The sequence below is a fragment of the Saccostrea cucullata genome, unplaced genomic scaffold (assembly GCF_032062105.1).
Source record: "Saccostrea cucullata isolate Sc308-1 unplaced genomic scaffold, CSIRO_AGI_Scuc_v1 ctg22, whole genome shotgun sequence".
NCBI lineage: Eukaryota > Metazoa > Mollusca > Bivalvia > Ostreida > Ostreidae > Saccostrea > Saccostrea cuccullata.
Genome location: NW_026936725.1, coordinates 517,680 through 537,844, shown reverse-complemented (window position 1 = coordinate 537,844; position 20,165 = coordinate 517,680). Strand labels below are relative to the sequence as shown.

Genomic DNA, 20,165 nt, shown 5'->3' with positions numbered 1-20,165 from the left:
TCTATATGCAGGTACTCTAAGTTGATACTAGATTTACCGGTATGGTGAATTTCCTCAATAACAACACAGTCAGCATTCTTCTTAATGAATGACTGTAATTGCTGACAAGGTCTGATATCAACAATAGATTTGTAAAATGATAAGTTTAAGGAGCTTTTTAAGGAGCTGTTGATATTCATTTCTTCATGAACTTATTTGTCTATAGCTTTTGTACATAAAACTTGAAATACAAAAATAATATTTCTCAACATTTGAACCTGACCACTGCTCATTATGCTACAAAAACTCAGGATCATCTTTTAGCCATGATGAAGCCATCCTATGGAATGCCATAGCTGCCACATGTGTTATTTCATGAAAATATCATAAGTATAAATCAAAGGCATAGATTCAATGAATAATAAAATCTACAAAACAAAAATGCATGAACATTAAATAAATTTTATTAAATAATGAACTTAAGCAAATATATGTTACAAAGCACAAATTTTTTTCTCCATGATAAAACAATCTTGGATTTCAACATACAAAATCTTTCAAAATATTTATAGGGGAAAAATATTACAGTTTTACACTGATTTAATAAAAACTAGTGCAAACTAAACATAAACGTTTCCTGTTGACTTTTTGCAGATTATTTGATTATGCAAATTCTGTTGAATGCTTGTGTAAGCTCGTGGCTAATACCAGTACTCTCAAGTAAAAGGTTTATACAAAGTCTTTTTAACTAGTAGCATCGAATGATTTAAATAGCACTGAATCCGGGGAATTACATTCTCCAGACCATTCGGATTGCCTCACAGACCCCGACATCATTGTAATTAAAGTAAAAAAGTCCAGCTAGTCCAGCTATGGTGATCAGATACCAGGGATAGTGGATCCAAGGAACAAATTTCTCCAAATAATCTGTGAGAACACCATCCACACCCCTACAAATGATAAACACTCTTAAAATAATGTATTCAAATAATATTTCTCCAAAGATATAGGCCTATATACAGTAACAATTGGAGACAGCAAAGTCCTAAGGACCTGCGAATTTATTTCGCTTAATAAATTTAATGTGGAAAATCTGTATAACAAACTGGCAAAAATATGAATAGAAATCCGTGATATGCATGATTTGTTTCAAGCATAAATACATAAAATGTTCAGGAAAATAGAAAACTTAACTTCATGTACCAAATTTTTTCTAATGAATTGAATTTAAAATTCAAAAAACCATAAAAAATAATGTCAGTTCCAATTCTTAACTTAAAAAGTAATTTTCTTAAAAAAATCAGTTTTCTTATATCTTTACATCATTGCAAACCATGGCCAAAATGTATGATCCTCTCCAATTCTGGCCATGGTTGAATAAGAAGAGAATATTTCCTATTTCATTAAAATATTGACCAATGCGAGTAAAACATAGCCAGAAAATGAACTTTAATTGTCCTGACCTTTCAATAACCAATCGCAGTTTTACGAAATATTTTTGTGTATTGATGATGTTGATTTCAATTTCAATGGAAACAAATATTGTCATTGGCTGAACGTGAACATGACATCACAGCATAGAGGCATAAATATTCAAGATTACGACAATTTATGTGATCAAGGAGCCACCGGTAGGAGAGAGCTATATGCAGACTCCGAACCGTGGCTTTAGACAATGATATCTTTAAATTGAATTAGATTGGATCAAAGATTGTTATAACCATAAAATTTTACAAAGAATTGTTAAGAATTTCACTGCATACCTCATAAAACTTTGCTATACCCATAAATTATCTACATGTACATACGTGTTGATATCTATTTAGTTTAACTATACATTTTATAAAGTTCATCATTTTATAGAGTCTTTCTTACCAGAATCCATGTAAAAGAACTGTTATTGATAATAATGTGTCCATGATGGGTCCCTGCACAAAGAGACAAGCTGGCATTACTCCTAACATACTGATGGCCAACAGGCGTTCAATCTTCCAGTGTGTAGATGCCATCATAGCATGGTCGCCACGCTTCTCCTCTACAAACACAAAGCAAGATTTACAAACTTGTCCTGTTTGATCTCATGAAGAATTTTTACTCAAGCCCTAGAGGGGCTTGAGTTATCTAAAACGATGCTAGGTCATCGAATTACTCAGTTTAAAAACACGAAATTATATTATATTTGTAGATAAACATATTTCTAGAAACAAAAATGAAGCTTATGTTGAAAACGTGTATATTCAAAAATATTAAGTGTTAAAAGTCGGATTCTATTCTACAGCGTATGAACAATGAGTGAAGCGTCGCAGCTGCAACAGTTTCTATACAGAGATTTCGCGCTTTCATTTGCGTAGGAATCTCAGGTATTTTTTTTTTTTCATTTCAGTCGCCGACAAAGCATCCTTGGACGAGTCCACTGGTTACTCTGAAAGGTGACATCAGATTTTTACCCCATTTCTAATTGTCCTTCTCTTAACAACTTTTCGAAACGCTTATTCTCGCAGTGTTGGTCTGATTTCAATATGACTTGGCATAACTTCACAAGTAGACCACACTAAGATACATTATTATCTGTCAAAGTTTTACAATGCGTAGCAAAAAAATGTATGGCATGTACCCCCAAACTGAAATTGCCTATAACGGGACTGAAAATGATGTGCACTTTGAGTGACAGTAAAATAATAGCGCAAAATTAATGTTAATTTCTCCCTCATACGTTTTTTTTTATTTTAAAAAATCGTACTTTCTTCAGCTTTGGTAACGGAACCTAAATAACTTCTTTTGGATTCGAACGGAATATGTACTGTACATGCCGCACAGTTAAATGTACCCGTATACCGGTAATTACGTGGCTTTTTGGAGCCCTGAGAACCCCCCCCCCTCCACTTTGAAAAACTTTTCTTCCGACTTGCAACAAGCTATTTAGATTGATGTTTATAACATGTTTTTATGTACGTCATAGCAAAATTAAAAAAGCGTATAGTTTGAAGTATATGAAATGTCTACATAAAAAATATTTTATTAATTCAAGAATATATACGTCTATATACTCTATAAAATATTCCTGAAAGTGAGTAAATTAAATTCATCGTATAGTACGATAATATTATATTTATTCTAATGTAACTTCATTATATGAATTTTGTTTCATGTACATGTATATAATTCAATAGAAGATTGAACTAATAATACACATTATACCATTTTAGGATATTAATGACTTTTCTTAGTTGATTTTCTACAGCTTGAGTATCTCTGACTTTTTGTCAGTATATACTTGTTTTTTTTTCATTTCCAACCAGACAAGAATAACGATGCTCACAAATTATCTCAACCCTACCATCATCAGATTTTTAAAGATATCTATAAAAGATATTTCCATAAAAAACTTTGAATGAACCCCTTTTATGGTCCAACCCAGTCTTCTGGGGCCATAATTTAAACTACACTGAATCTGCACTATCTGATCTATCAATATCAGATCTTGCAATTTAACTTTCAGTGTGAACCTACAATTTTTTTTACCTACCTGGTCGAAATGGACCCCTTTTTGCCCTGAAGTTTCGTGCTCTGAAAAACTCTATCACAGCATTACTGCTGGCAACAGGCGTCAGGGAGAAATGTTTGGTAATTAGACTGTTCTGAAGATTAGCAGGAAGTCTTTGGTGAAGCAAACTGTTCTTCATAAATAAACAGCCATTACCTGCAACACATGAAAATTCTCAATAAAATGTTTTCAGAGATGTCAATGTTCAGCATTCTGGCAGATTTAATTTAATGTTCTTATAATTATTTAATTATTTGTAATAATGTGGTAGTATACATGTCTATGCTGTGAGTTAATTTATTCTGTACAAACTGTTGGAGACATCTAATTGAATCTTTTGTGATATTTCATGTGGGGAGATGGCGAATTAAGTTTTAAGAACTTGTGCCCAATCCCATTGTAAATTTTATTTATTAATTTCAGTTAAGTGTGAAGTTTTGCATTACGTCATGATCTTTTTCATCAGAGGCATCCAGCGTAAACAATTCACATGATTGGTCAACTCATATTATCAACATTCACATGAAAATTGTCTATTGCACGAGCAACCAATCAGGGATTTGAAGAAAGTTCCAGTCGTAAAGCTTACGGTTATACTATTTACCTTCAGCGCAGCTGTCAAACTAGATCGTGACATAAAACTTCACACTTAACTGCAATCTATATTATTCATCACAATAAAATATGTTCAAATCACTGAATACCTTACAACTTATTACTTACATAACTGACACAAATGGACAGTCTTCATAATCATTTTTGTATTTAATTTATTAAATTGATAAATACTTCTCATGTCTTTTAAACTTAACTTAAAGATAACGTAATAAAAGAAGGCACGAATATTATGTAAAAATAAAGGAAGAAAATATGCCGGCTTCAGGAATTTTTGCTGTTATGCAAATTACGTGATAAAACAACCTTGATCAGTTATTTATTTGATCTGAATGATTGATCATGTAATGGAATAAAATAAATTATTGTAACAATGGAATTGCTTTACTTAAAAACATAATAAGTACTCCATAAAAACCAAATACTTGAACAAGGAAAGTGCTAAAACAGAATATACATCCTCGATTTCGTGACCTTGTGTTTGGGCGACGCATTTAGAAAATAAGACAGATAGGTCTTTTAACCAATAAAACATTTAATTATGCGAAATCACCCATTGTTACATATTTATGACTATAAAGATCAATATTGACCAAGGAAACGTATTAATTCACTGAAAATATACCTCGACAGGCCCTCAAAAGACCGATGGTAGCCATCTTGATTTTGAACTGAAGAGTTCACACATATGGGACGCAACTCGTCCACAACTATGAGTAAGTTCTGATTAGGCCTACAAGAAAGGTATAATACATTTTTACCCCAAAATTAAAAAAAAGATGCTAAAAAATTTCTCTGATCTCATGAATAGTCATAATAAATAAATTATTATTTAACTAACTAAGTAAAAACTGTAAAATTGTCATGTCAATTTTTAGCAATGAAATAATCAACCTTTGTTATAATATATATCTTGCAACACCTGTATAACTCTTGTACATATGTTTGTTCCTATTTTGTGTACCAGTTTTAGATGTTTAAAAATTTGTTATTATATGTTTGTACTCTTATGCTTCATGTGAGGATTTGAATGAATAAAATAAAATAAATAAATAGTGAATAAAATGTTTCAAACAAAGTATGTATTGTCATGTCACTGAGTTTTAAAATTACAGGTACATGTATATGATTGAAATACACCAATGATTAAAATATATTTTCTTCTAAATGTAACTCTTGCATATACATGTATTTTCTTTCCTTTACTCCTAGATCAATTTTGCTGACTAGTTTTAGATGTCCATGTAAGGCTTTTTCCATATTCCACTCTGGAGTAGCTAAAACCAATATAATGAGATACTGAATGCAATCTCCAAAATTTCTCTTTTTTACTCCTAGAATAATAGATGATTGTGATTGCATTCATCCTTGAACCCTGTACAAAAAATGTAAAATTCATGGCCCCTGGGCCAGGAGTTATGGTGCTAGGACGAGACTTTATTGTGAAAAAAAGGGGGGGGGGTGTTATTAATTTCGGTTTGTCTGTCCACCCGTCAATCCGTCTGTCTTTCTGTCTGTCACACTTTCGTTTCCGAGCGATATCTCAAGAAAACTTTGAACTTTTGCAATGAAGTTTAACAAGAAGACTTGTCACCATTCTTTTTTGAGGATATATTTCATTACTATCTATAACATGTATCATGTACATTTCAAATATCTGTTTCTTCTTTGTGGAAACCAAACTTGGACGTCGATATAAGTGACGTTTTAGATTTCGGAGAGGATTTTGTCACAGATGTTGTAAGTTTATAGCGTTTATACACAAATAGTAATTATTAGCTGATTAATAGCAATTAAAACTGATTTACAGTTCTTTTGGTAAATTTTGGATTTGCCGTGCATGTATTTAATTAACATGAAAAGCTAAAGGCATCAATATCTATGCAACATATGTACATGTAGACATCAAATGTGTTTTTCTTTATCGGATAATGTTTTATTGCAGAGAGAGAGAGAGAGAGAGAGAGAGAGAGAGAGAGAGAGAGAGGGAGAATTATGTAATGAATCAAAATTATTAAAGTGGATTGAAATAAAGTGGATTTGACAAAATCAAATCATTATATGATTTTTTGTGTAGCCAATCAGAGTTGACATTTTAGCCAACCAAATGATTAAAATTATTAACCAATCAGTACTAATTGAACATATGCAAAATAGTATAAAAAAAGGAATCAATTTAGCTTCGTTTACTTTTGGTGTAACTCTTTGTCGGAGTTAGGTGACTTGGGAAGGGTACCTGGGCTGTGTCGGGAAAGTTAGACCACTCAGCCCAGGGACCTAGTTCCCTAGTGATTTTGTGACTAGCTATGGTGTCTCGGTGACTCTAGCTTGTGTCTAACCAAAAGTACTACAGTGTCCTGTTGATAGCTATGGTGTCTTGGTGACTTTAGCTTGTGTTTGTTGTGTGTCTTCAGATGTATCTGTGACTTTGTGATTTTTAGGGTGTGTTTTAGATAGTTGCAGACTGTATCGGGAAACAACAGAATTTTTAGGTAAACCTCTCATTCTGCAGCTACAGGGATAAGGTAATAGGTTTGATAATTGGTTTGATAGGTTATTGGTGATTCTTTTGTTATAATTCGTTTTTATTTATTTGACAATCATTATCCAGATATGACCAAGGAAAAAGTATACTGTATATAGTGAATTTCAGTCAATTGTTCTTTTAGTGTCATTGATATTATTGAAGTTTGATTAAGATTTTACAGTATAAGTGTGATTCTTAGGAAGGAAACCTAAGCGAACCCAATTTATTAATCATTTGTACTTTGTAAATACGTTACAGTTACATTGTTTTCAGAATTTTTTCCATCAAATCACTACATCTTGTTTTGAACTTTACAGATACATGTATACATGTACAAAATTGTACCTGCATGTCTTTCAACGAACAAATGTTTTCTGGACTCAAATTTGAATGCAGCTGTTAAAAGTAAAGATGCAAGAGTTAAGATCTTGAAATTTAGTTATAGTGGGTTGCGCCTTCGAAGAGAGACTTATGGAAAATAAAATGCATAATAGTTTACTCACAAAATTTATGATTTAATATAAGGAAAAAAATTAATAATTTGAAATTCAAATGGTTTTCAGTATCGAAATACTTGTAGTATAATAAGATATAACAAAGTTTATACGTTCATGAAAAAGAAAAATAATATTTGCCCGACAGATATGTTGCAAATGCAGATTGAATTATTATTCACAGATCTGAAAATATTATAAACAAAACACCATTGCAAAAATGTTTTCAACGTTATTTCATGATGTGCTCCATTAAATACGCGTATGTAACTAAATTTTGATTGTTCAGGGCAGTACAAATACCCTACATAATATTTTAGTGAAAAGAGACATGAAGCAAAGAAGCCAACAAACACCGCAGTAAAAAGACGAAACTATTCTGGGAAAGTAATAAGGGAGGAAAAGCGTTCATTCTTGATATGCAGTTATATGCATAAATGCTACATCATCAGGAACATTTTTACTTCTTGAAATTCATTTTAAAATCACACAGTCATGCGATTTAAAATTAACTGATAAGTTCGACATTTTAATTATCGCATTCAGTAAAACTTTTCATTTATACGATTATTTTAGGCTGTCCAGTGTCCAATCACCATCAACCGAACAAAGAAAAAATTTTAGTAAATATTGTAGAAAGATCTCCCAATAGAGGACCAACAAAACCTTTATTAACAGAAAGTCTCCCCTAGAAAATCAGCAGAGCTTGCATTAGCAGATTCACGAGTTCTTTTAAAAAAGTGGAAAAGAAGTCAACAGAGCTTGGATTTACAATAACAAGTTCCACTACAGGAGAAAAATGCAACGGACCTTTGAATAGCAAATATGCAAGTTCTCAAAGAGGGATAGAAAGCAACAGAGCTTGGATTAGAAGAAACATGAGTTCTCGAAGTGGAAAATAAGGCAACGGGGATTAAATTGACAGATTAACAATTTCATAATGAGGGAAACTCAAAGAAATCAACATATAGCTTGGATAAGCAGATACATGAGTTCTCAAAGTGGAAAAGAAATAAAGAGAGTTTGGATTAACAGGTAAACACATTCTCCTTCAAGATAAGAAATCAGCAGAGCTTGGAGTAGCAGGTACACAAGTTCTTCTAGAGGAAAAGAAAACCATAGAGGTTGGTTTAGCAGACACACGAGTTCTCAAGTGGAATAAAGTAAACAGAGCTTGGATGATAGGTTGAACAAGTTATTCTACAGGAAAAGAAGGTAACAGAGCTTGGATTAGCATATAAACAAGTTCTTAAAGAAAAAGAAAGTAGCAGAGCTGGAGATAGCAGATACATAAATAAGAACAGAGTTCGGATTAGCAGGAACATGAGTTCTCATTGTGGAAAAGAAATAAACAGAGTTTGGATTTACAGATAAACATGTTTTCCAACAGGAAAAAGAAGAAAGCAGAGTTGGAATGGAATAACAAATGAAAGGAGCAGTCCTTGGATTAGCAATAGCAGATACACGAGTTTTCAAAGAGGGAAAGAAAAAAGCCAGAGGTTGGATTTACAGAAAAACAAGAGGAAAAGAAGTCAGTAGATCTGGGGAAGGCTGATACACAAGTTCTCCTATAATAAAAGATTTCAGGGAAGCTGGGGATTGCACTTGAGTAACATGTATAGCAGAGTGAGAGATTTCACTAACACAAATTGCTCTAAAAACTTTAATTTCTACTATAAGGGGGTAATTGTATATTAATGTGACCAATTATGTCATTGTTCTCTTTGAACAATAGATGTTTGAAAGATACTCTCTTTACCCAGAATGTTTTGTGCTAAGTTTTAGAATTGGAATTTATTTGTTATATACTCATCCATAAATTATGAAAATCTTTTCTGTTCTTGGGAAATAAGAGCAAATCGTCACTGCTAGTTTATTTTGTTTTATTACATGTATAAACCTTTTTAGCCCCCACCCTTTGAAAAGAGTCAACTTGCTTGTATATTATCAACAAAACAGGTCCATACATAATTCATAATAATAACAGATGATTTTCATTTCTAGAAGGACAGCAAAGAAAAGACACGAAAAGCTTTAAAGGTTCACAAGTTTATTTTTCACATCAGAAGGTAAGACTAGTTTTTGAACTTTTTGCAGTAGATTAAAGCCAAGGAACCTTCTTACATTTAAGATGACAATTTTCTCTAGTGGCGGCACAGAACGCGCTATTCTCTGTAAACGGTCTAGGGAATCGGGATTATTGAGGAGGGCCAAGGGCACTCCGTCTGAGGAGGTCATACTTAGCATATAATTGTGCTGAGAGAGATTATATCCATATCGAACCAGTAAATCCACAATATCCCATTGTAAGAGATCAATAGCTAACTCAAAAGGGTCATATAGGCGCCTCTCTCGTCTCCCGAAGGATACCAAGGCCGGAGGGTCAACTTTAGCGTTGTGTCTCAACAGAAGTCGTACGATCTTCTGATCTCTGTTTCCAGTTGCAGCAAGCAATGGGGTAATACCAGACATGACTGTAAAAGACAAAAAAGTTTTTTTTTAGAATAGAGTAATCTTTCCTATATATAATAATCCCAAACAATTTTGGATCTTTCAGCGATTTAGATAAAAATCATTTACCCGGTAAATCTCGTTAAAAAATAAAGTCGGATCTTACTAAATGAAATAAAATTTGAAAACTCCACATTATTTGTGATATTGATGTACATATACATGACAAAAAGCACACGGTGGGTGTGACCGGTAGGAAGGAGAAGCTCACTCCTCCATGGCACTATAATCCCACCTCTGATGTTTCAGAGATCCGCATTTGCTCTGGTCCAAAGTTTGTATGACAGAGGAATGCAGAATTTGTATAAACATATTTAAAAGAATTTAAATACTCTGTAGAATTTACACTCAATGTTGGGATCTGCCCCACAAGCAAGAAAATACTCCACAAATCTAGCAGATTTCAGCAAAGTTGAAACCATGAGAGGGTTACTGTTCTCGCTCTTATTCGAATTCAGGTTAGCACCCATTTGGATTAAAAGTGTCATGACTTCTATAACGTCATCACCAACCACGTCACAAGAGGGACGAACTGATGACGAAATTAAATTAGTTAAGGGTGTATGACCCCCTTTATCTTCTGTATTGACGTCTGCTCCAGCCCTTAACAACAGAGGTACAACGTCCAGATGGTGCTTTGTCAGTGAAATCTGAAAAGGGAAAATCAAGTGCTTGTTTTACAAAAGATATGCTTTAATCACCCTACTTTTGCTTATTAGTAGTTATTACCCGATTCACTGATTCAAAATCTGTTAACTGTCTGGCACAGATTTTGATATACCTTAAAATGAAGTAGGAGTTAATACCTGAAGTGCAGTTCTGTAATCTAATACATCTTTGGCATCTACGACAGCACCTTGTTTAAGAAGAATTTTAGCTATAGTCCCTCTTTTTGTAAGCTTTGGTATCTGACAATCATAAATTAGTGGAGTCACACCCTGCACTGTTCTTTTATTAATATCGGCATTGTATCTTATCAATGAAATCACAATAGACACATTATCAGAATCAATGGCAAAATGAAGTGGTGTCTTGCCGAATTTATCGGGAAAATTCACAGACGAGGGACATTCTGATATTAAATATTCCACGATATCTTTCTGTTGACAAATGATGCTTTGGATCAAAGGTGACATCCCCCACGTGTCACACGATATCACATCCGCTCCAGCTTCCACGAGTGCTTGAGTGGTATGCAAGTTTCCTTTTTCGCAACTCAAATGAAGAATGGTGAAGGAAACGTACGGAACTCCAGTGTATCTTTCATTAGGATTAGCACCGTTTTGTAATAAGTGTCTGAGCTTGATGACGTCATTATTGTCCACGGCGTGATATAATGCAGCGCTTAAGTCCATTACTTCCACCTATTGTATGTAAATATTTTTTTTAAAATAATTCAAATAATTAATATAATAAATAATTTTGATTTGAATAAAATATCCTTCATTTTTTATCCATATATTTTTGTACATTTTCAAAATACGAGGGCTGTTCAATAAATAATGTCCTCGGTGCTCGGAAAGAAGCAAAAGACGCTTTTCAATGATTTAGTATTAATGATTTAACTTAATATTTCTTTTAATTAAAACACATGTCCATTAACTTTTTTATCCAATTTCTGATTGTTTTAAGAACTCATTTATGGATATGACCCTTAGTATGCTAGAAAATGGTAGATCTTCCTGGACTCGTTTCTTCCTTCTGAAAGGTGTTTTATCAACTTTAGAAAATGAAACAAGTCAAAAAGGCAAAAGATCTGACGAATATTGTTAATGTGAAAAAATATAACTTTCTGCTTATCCCAAAAACTCCTTTACTCTTCATGCAGGGCGTGCGGGTTTGGACGCTGTCATAAAGAAATTTAATGTAGTAGATTCCTGATTCTGGTTCCTTCCTCTCATTAACCTTTCCATTTTTTTGCAAAAGATTTTGCTTTCTAGACTCTTCCAGAAACTAAACTGCCTCCCCGAATACGAATTTGAACAACAAGACCACTGATATTTAAGAAAATTGCAAATAAATCTGTCTTTGTGATCTTGCAATTCTTTGTTATTCTCAGACCTTTGCTGTTTTTGTCAAGTACATCTTATTGTAAATTTTGTTTCGACAGTTTTAAGCAATAGATTCAAGTTTCATTATCTGTTTGAATTTAAAAAAAAAAAAAAAAAAAAAAGTGGATAACTACATTTACTGATATTTTAAAGTAATTGTTTAGATATTCTTACATGCTGTCGTTTTCACTCATTTTTTAAAATATAGGGTGATCTTGGAGTACTAAGCTTTTTTTTACTGTCAAACGTTTCTTTAGAACAGTGTGAACTACTCCCGAAATGATGTCTATAAAATTTGTTATGTGTCTTAAAGTCAATCATACATCATCAGTGATTATTTTTTTTTGAAATTTGTCAAACAGTACATTAGTTGTTATAATTTTTTGTTAGCAAGGACGGTACCCATTTTTTGATGCCCATTATATAATTTTTTATCATTGAAATCCACCTGTTCATTTGTCTGTAAAACATACATTGGTTGCCGTAAATTTTACATATTTCAGCGAATATTTCTTTGGGATTCTTTAGAGTTTTACAGTAGCTTTAATGAAGAGTTTAATTTCACTCTAGTTTGTTTACTGATTCTTTACCATTCATTTTTGATGCAGTGTCTCGAATACCCCTTGTTTCCCAGCTTCTCACAATGAATTTATTAAATAATGCCAAAAAATCAAGCTTAATGTCATATGATATCTGTATTTATGTCATACAGTTCAGGACATTATTTATTGAACAGCCCTTGAATCAACACTTTTGCAATAACAATAAAACATAGATGTCAATAAGCAAAGATGCATATGTTTAATTATGTTGCCTATTGAAAAAGTTGAATAGAAATGCAGCCAGTTCTACTTGACTGCCGGGTTCAAATTAATCAAGCTGATTTTATACATAATATTACAACATCAAGGTTTTAATAAGTAAATAATGGAAAATATATGTACCTGAAACACATTGTTACAATCCAACAGAGAAAGATAGAAACACGTGTGTCTTGTTACGTATGCAGTCTTGGCGCGAGAGGTAATGAAAACAGTATGAACAGTATTTTTGTTATAAAACGAAGTGCGCAGTTCTAATACATTATTTCTTCAAATCTTATTTATAGTTCCTGGGTATCTGGCATACTTATGTGAGGGATATGGTAATGAAGAGTAAGGGTGCCACTTCCAAAATTATGACTATAGTTCACAGCCTTTGGGTATAGGGTTTTGTTTAAGGATAGTGTTTTCTTTTGAGTATACATTTTCCCCATTAGAAGTGGAATATTTCTACGAAACAGAAAGCATTTTATATAAAGATGCATTATTTATTAGATAAAATTCCAAATTCCATTTTTTTTAACATCAAAATATCATCAACAAAAAATACAACATTTAATATGATATTGCATTTTTTAACATTTAATTTATCATGCCCCCGTAATCGAAGATTCGGGGGTAGGGTCTATATAGTTTTTACCCTGTCCGTTCGTTTGCCTGTTTGTTTGCAAGAACTTTACCTTTGTTCTCAAAAACTTTAACCTTTGCTCATAACTTTTTGAGTGGGTGGGGCTATATATGGCTTTCATTATTTCACAGGTACATTCCTCATGACAAGACCTTTCTTTTGGTACCACCTTGGAGATTGTTCAACTTTTACTAAAACATACCACACTTTAACCTTAACCATATCATTTGACTAGAATGTGCTAGGACTTTATTACTTCACATTTGTATTCATTTTGACAAGGTCTTACAGACGGTATACATATCTTTGACCTTTTGACCCACTTTAACCTTGGCCATAACTCTTGAACAGTTACAACTGTAGAACAAAGACTTTCATATTTCACAGATGCATTCCACGTGACAAGGTCTTCCTTAAGGTATCAACAACTTTGTCCTTTTGACCTTGACCTTCGGAGTTCGACTTGCATTTGAGAAATTTTAACCCTCGCCATAAGCTACAATACTGGGTCATTGTCTTGTTTTGATCAATGTTTTATGCAGCTAAAAATGTACATGTCAATTCAAACTATCTAAGCATGCTTCAAATTGATTTTTTTAACCTTCAAATTGAAAGTAATTTTACATTGGTCATAACTTTTCAATGTTCGGTGCTAAGGCTTTAATGTTTTGCTAGTGTGCATGTATTATTAGACTTTCCTTTGAGATTATCCAGAAATAAATTAAAGCATTTTACTTATGTAAACATCGAGATGAAAATTGTCATTGACATTTATTACAAATTTTCCAAAAATAACAATGCCATTTTTAAAGAAGCGGGCAGTGGAAGATCTTTCACCTTTTCAGATATGTCATATTTCAAATTATGTCTAATTTTCAAAACGACAATTTTCTGGAGAGAGAATGGCGAACTCGCCGATGTTTGCAGTTTAGACAACACAGAGGGGTGGTCTCTAAGGGTTTCGGGCGCTTCGTCCGAGTAGAGGGTGTCTTGTAAGTATCTGTGCTTAGAGAGGCTATATCCATAATGAATCAATATGTCCACAATGTCCCACTGTAACAGATCGACAGCTAACTCAAACGGATCAAAAAGGCGTTCTTCATATCTTCTCCGACAGACCATGGCTTTTGCACTCACGTCTGCATTATGTCGCAGCAAGAGGGTTGTTGTGTTTAGATCTCTGTTACCCACGGCAGCCAACAGAGGTGATATTCCAGAAACAACTGAAAATGAAAATGTTAAATATTTCTTGAATAATATAAAAAAAGACAACATCAAACATAGAACAAGAATACAAAAAAAAAAAAAAATTAGCATCGAATGATACTCGAGCATGCTAGAGGTTCATGATCACGGCGAGATACTTTTGACTTGGTGCCGCTGAGGTATATAAGGGGCGTAGGAAACCGAGGATCCTACTTGTAGGAGTACAGCGACGGATAACCTGAAATTACTGATTAGAAAAAATTACATTTTTAAAATAAGAACAATTTTGCTTACATTTGACATTTGGATTTGCCCCACAACCCAAGAAATATTCTACGAGTGTGGCTGATTTCAGTAATGTTGAGACCATGAGTGGGTTACTGTACTCGCATTTATTTGTGTTTAAGTCAGCTCCCTTTTGCTGCAGAAGAACAATAATTGTCATGACGTCATCACTGACAGGTGGATCCAGACACGTGGCGCGGATCGAGGAAGTCATAAGATTTGTTAGGGGTGTACTTCCTCCCTTATCTAAACTGTTAGAATCCGCACCAGCTGACAGCAATATCGACACAACATCTGTGTGTCTTTTTGTTACAGCAAACTAAAATAAAAAAGAAAAAATGAAAACAAGTATTATAGGGTTATTGAACTTATATTGGTGAATATTGACACGAGTTGGCTGTACAAATGCACGAGCTTGCGAGTGCATTTGTACAGCCAACGAGTGCCAATATTCACCAATATAACTCCAATAACTCCTTTATTATATAGCTAAAATATTTCCTCATAATTTATAATAATTATTCCAGCTAAAAAAACTCAATGATTTTTTAGTATCGGTATTCAAATTAACGCCTGTCCAGTATCGCATCATTCCGATGACTCTACCGAACGGTATGATTTGCATATTTAGATTTTAATGGATCTAATACGTACTAATTTTTTGATAAATAATTTCATTTTATATAAAGAATAAACACATCTCACCTAGATGCCACTTCCTTTCTCTAATTTAGCCCAAAGAATTTGACCAGACGATTTTTTTTTGTTTACATTGGGGCGTTCGATATAAAACGCTCGTATTCGGAATGTTTCGGGCATACTCGTATACGTAATACAAAATCAGCGTTCAATAAAACGTCAAGATGTTGAACGCTGAAATTCTCTAGATTTTTGGTAGTTTTTATTTGAGACTATTTATCAGCTATATAATAAATTTTGTAATTTAATAAAACAAAGTTATATTTAAAATCGTTTGACAACATATATTTGGTGATATAAGGAGTTGGGGTAAGTGGATAGTTAGCATCTTCCCAAAATATATTAATACGTTTCTAAAAGAGTAGAAGTTCCTGAGATAGAATTCGGTTTATTTTCTTATACTAGTAATTACTACCTGAAGTGCAGTTCTGTAATCTAGAACGTCTTTTAAATCCACGAGGGCTTCTTCTTCTAAAAGGATTCGAACCATATCCTCTCTGTTTTTAAGTTTTGGCGTTATACAAGCAAACATAAGCGGCGTAATGCCATACATTGTGCTCCTGTTTATATCTGCTCCCCTTTTAATGAGCAATTCAAAAATTTCAACATTGTCCGATTCTATCGCAAAATGAAGAGGCGACTTATCAAATTTGTCTGCTTGGTTTACCAACTCAGGACAAACGGTCAACAAGTACTCGACAACGTCTTTATATTGAGAGATGATGCTATGGACGAAAGGTGTCATGGCCCATACGTCACGTGACCGAACATTGGCGCCAGCTCCCACGAGCACTTTGGCGGCTTCTAAATGTCCTTTTCCACAACACAAGTGGAGGATCGTAAAAGACAAAGCAGGACTGTCATTATAATTCTCATCAGGATCCGCACCTTCTCGAATTAAATGACGCAGTTTTGTTACGTCATTCTTGTCCACAGCATGGTATAAGGCAGCAGCGATGTCGTCTGCCATCTTTGGGGATCTTACTGAAAAAATAAAACAAACTAAATTAAAGAATGTTGTATGCTCTTTTAGTAAAATAAGTAAGATAATATTTATTTATGCAATATTTTATTTGAACTTATATCGGTTTATTATGTAAGGAAATAATATAATTGGATTGGGCAGCAGGCATTGCTTCATATTACATGTATAAGCTCCTCTTATTTATGCCATATCATAAGCTTATGCAACTTATTCTTGTTTCAGGATAAATAACAATTTTTTTTTCAGAAATCAGGAACATTTGTTCATTAAGACAATCTGAATAATGTTTGCATACCTTGGATAACTTAGAATTTTGTAAAATTTTTGTAATAACCTCACAAGATTTGTGTAAATATTTGTAGACAGAAAATGGAAATCGCTTTCAATATCTTTATATTGCAGGAATTTATCATTAATATGTTATTACGTTCTATTCAAAATCAGTATATTAAAATCAATCCACACATTAAATTTCTGAGACTTTTTCTTACCTTATTTACAAACATTACCCGACCATTATGATTTTCTCGCAGACAGAGGGTTCTATTTATACATATATTTTGTTTACTTCCACACACACACACTTCGCAGAAACATTTGTCGAAGAGCCAAGAACACGCACGTGTATTTCTCTGCTGAACACTTGCATAAGAACACTCTCAGAGTAGATGTGAAGACTGGAATCACACCATTACATGTAGAAGATTCTCCCTATGTCATAACATCATTTACTGTCCATATATACTGTATGCGCACAAAAAGAAACCAAAACACATTTTATCTATTAGATTTTTAGAATTTAATAAATGAAATTAATAAGCAAAATACAAATTATATTTTAAAGTGAGGTGAATTGTTTTCACCCCGCTAGACATATTAAGTCTCTCTGCAAAGATGTTGGTAATGGCAACATTCCAACTTTATGATGGAGATCCTTTCCTAGAAATGTCCGAATATTTAATGATATAATCTTAAATAACGTAAGTGGTTTAGAGGCCAATTCCTGCAATGATGTCAGAGCTGTTTGATTTTGTTGAAGAGGAATGGGGATATTCTTAGTATTAAAAGGGTCTGCTAAGTAGGGATACTTTGATAAATTAAAACCATATTCATACAAAAGTTCCACGATATCAAAACAGCCCAGATGCACGGCCAGTTCGTAGGGGTTATAGTAGAACTCCTCTCTGCGTCTGATCACCCGTCCCTGGAGATAGAGGGGGCTGTTGTACTCCAACAGAGTTTTAATTGTTGGAATGTCACGGTTACCGACAGCCGCTAAAAGGGGATAAACACCAGAGGCAACTGAAAATATAATAACATTTTTCTATGTTTTTCTTTTGAAAGATAGGAATTTGTTTGAAATGCAGTCATACTAAAATTTTTACAAAATTGTGATTTGTATTGTTGAAAATGAACACTATGTAACAAAGTTTTCCATTTGTTAAAAAAAAAAACAACTTGTGTCTACTTAATTGAAGGAGACATTTTTAGAAATCATGTATGAGCCATATTTGATTGTTTAATAAATTCAAATACAAGTTTGAAGTATGTTGTTGATGTTCCTAGACAGTAAGCTAAAGCAATGGTTCACGGGGTGCAACTCGTATATTATATATTTAATCGTGTATTGTATGTCGTTGCTTATCATCATTTTTGATCCCTCACGTTAAAATTCATTGAACGATGAGGAGCAATGTCCGAGTCAATAATTTGGAAACATTAATTGAAATCAAATTTCTGTTTTTTTTCTTGCTTTTGATTTACAGTTTGGCATATCCTTCCTTCAAGGTAATTTCTCAATGATCAGAACCAATGCAGAATGAGGCACTGGAATCAATTCTAAACTGAGTTTGGTAAAAGTATGGCATCACTCAGTCAACAATTTAAAACACTGGGCAATGAGGTGGTACAGAATTATATGAGACATTTTACCAGCCACACCCATTAAATAGTAGTATGTTGGCCATTGCACTTGAATCAAGACCGATCAAGAAGGGCATGTAGTGGTGTCCTTTGCATAACTGGAAAAGGTGGTCCATTTTTACCAATAAAAATTGAGAGACAAAGTAATTCAAATAGCAAACACTTACAACGAATACCCGGATCAGCTCCGTGTTCTAAGAAAAATCGAACCAAGAACCCACACTTTAAAAGCGACGCCACCATTAGTGGACAACAATCCTCACATGTTGTCATATTGAGGTCACTTCCGGCTTGAAGTAACATCACGATGATTGACATGCAGTCGTCCGTTTGGATTGATCCGTCGGATCGGACACATTGGCGGATCACGTTCGTCATTGGTGTCCTTCCTGCTCCATCAAGAGTGTTAGTGTCAGAGCCGACTTCTAACAGAAGCTGAACGGCGGCAATTTTCAACTTCAGAGCTGCATACTGGAAAATAAAAAAATACGGAGGATCTGACAAAAGAATAGATAAATGGTGGCAGGAAAATTTGCACTTTATAGTGAATATATTAAAAGGAATTTTGCTATTTTCTGAATGTGTAAATGGTCAAAGCATTTTACTCGATACACATTCGTGACAATCCTCCCCGTACTTGCAATGCGGTGCGTTTGGCGGCCACGTCTCGGAGATTGACCAGAGCTCCGTGATCTATCAGCAGTCGCATCATCTCTATATCGTTCTGTAGATCTGACGTAGAACACAACAGCATCAGCGGGGTAATCCCCTTCATTGTTCCGACATTGACATCAGCACCATGGCGGATAAGAAGATCTAAGATAGATACAGAGTCGGACTCTATAGCATAATGTAAAGGAGCTTTTCCATATTTATCACACATATTAATAACATCCGGGTTACTTGTGATCAGAAATTCAACAATTTCTGTAAACTGTGGCATGATGGCGTGTATCAAGGGCGACATCCGCCATTTGTCTCGCGACAAAATGTCCGCTCCTCTGTCAACCAAGATTCGTGCGGACTCTAGGTGCCCCTTTCCACAGCAGACGTGTAGAATAGAACTGGAGCTGATATTTTCCATGTCGTAATAATATTCATTTGCATTGGCTCCACTGTTCAGTAATTCCTCTACTTTGGCGGGATCATTTTTGCTAACAGCATGGTAGAGTTGAGCAGATATATCCTCCATGCTTACTAATAAATAAAATTTTGCGAATTCCAACAGTTTTAAATCATATTCCGCATCAGATTTGTAAGAATCTGAGCAGCACGGAAGCGGAGAAGAAATTCTGATAAGCCATTGTAAACACAGAGGGGTTGTGTCAAAAGAGGGAAATAAACCCCCGTGCATGCGTATAAATTAAATAAAAATCTATATACATGTATAACAATTATCTCGAAGATAAAATATTTCTGCTTATGATGAAATATTACTTTACATTTTTATTCATTTAATTGGTGGTTTTGTTAAAATAAATTTTATTGTATGATTGTATCAAACAAAGGAATAAAAAAGTTCTTTTTTAACAAGTTTTTCTCCGTGTTGATTTTATTTATTTTATCACGTTTAATTTGTAACCTTAGACTTTTTATTAAAAACTAAAGGTATTGATGGAAAATTAAAGTTAGTTTTGATTTACTTATAGTTGAAATTTATTTATATTCATTTAAAATATTTAATTAACTCTTTTAAAATTATATATGATAAAATAAATTTAAAAATTCTAATAAGATAAATTTATCGATGAAGATTTCTCAGTCAGTTTTGATTTACTTATAGTTGACATTTATTTATATTCATTTAAAATAAATAATTAACTTTTTAAAAATTATGTAAGTTAAAATAAATTTAAAAATTCTAATAAGATAAATTTATTGATGAAGAATACTCAGT

General features: G+C 33.5%; 4 protein-coding genes across 5 annotated transcripts; all 4 read right to left on the bottom strand.

The window, feature by feature from the left end:
• Positions 1–427: 427 nt before the first annotated feature.
• Positions 428–4,861, bottom strand: LOC134246372 (putative succinate dehydrogenase [ubiquinone] cytochrome b small subunit, mitochondrial). The gene is made up of 4 exons (XM_062728732.1): positions 4,764–4,861; positions 3,506–3,679; positions 1,855–2,014; positions 428–929 (listed from the first exon to the last, which is right to left on the bottom strand). The coding sequence occupies exons 1-4, from the start codon at positions 4,795–4,797 to the stop codon at positions 770–772; spliced, it is 528 nt and encodes a 175-aa protein (XP_062584716.1). The 5' UTR covers positions 4,798–4,861; the 3' UTR covers positions 428–769.
• LOC134246370 (putative ankyrin repeat protein RF_0381) lies at positions 4,851–12,945 on the bottom strand. Of its 2 annotated transcripts, XM_062728728.1 has the most exons (5): positions 12,666–12,945; positions 10,477–11,034; positions 10,017–10,320; positions 9,443–9,633; positions 4,851–4,871 (listed from the first exon to the last, which is right to left on the bottom strand). In XM_062728728.1, the coding sequence occupies exons 2-5, from the start codon at positions 11,023–11,025 to the stop codon at positions 4,866–4,868; spliced, it is 1,050 nt and encodes a 349-aa protein (XP_062584712.1). In that variant the 5' UTR covers positions 11,026–11,034; positions 12,666–12,945; the 3' UTR covers positions 4,851–4,865. The 2 variants fall into 2 exon arrangements, with proteins under 2 accessions (XP_062584712.1, XP_062584711.1); XM_062728727.1 differs by lacking the exon at positions 4,851–4,871 and having other exon boundaries at positions 9,193–9,633.
• A 977-nt stretch (positions 12,946–13,922) lies between these two features.
• On the bottom strand, positions 13,923–17,030 carry LOC134246369 (ankyrin-1-like). The gene is made up of 4 exons (XM_062728726.1): positions 16,837–17,030; positions 15,776–16,344; positions 14,671–14,980; positions 13,923–14,393 (listed from the first exon to the last, which is right to left on the bottom strand). The coding sequence occupies exons 2-4, from the start codon at positions 16,328–16,330 to the stop codon at positions 13,945–13,947; spliced, it is 1,314 nt and encodes a 437-aa protein (XP_062584710.1). The 5' UTR covers positions 16,331–16,344; positions 16,837–17,030; the 3' UTR covers positions 13,923–13,944.
• Positions 17,031–17,120: 90 nt separating this feature from the next.
• Positions 17,121–19,558, bottom strand: LOC134246368 (poly [ADP-ribose] polymerase tankyrase-1-like). Its single transcript, XM_062728725.1, has 3 exons — positions 18,906–19,558; positions 18,436–18,739; positions 17,121–17,647 (listed from the first exon to the last, which is right to left on the bottom strand). Exons 1-3 carry the CDS (start codon positions 19,458–19,460, stop codon positions 17,205–17,207), a joined length of 1,302 nt encoding a protein of 433 aa, XP_062584709.1. The 5' UTR covers positions 19,461–19,558; the 3' UTR covers positions 17,121–17,204.
• Between the last annotated feature and the right edge of the window lie 607 nt (positions 19,559–20,165).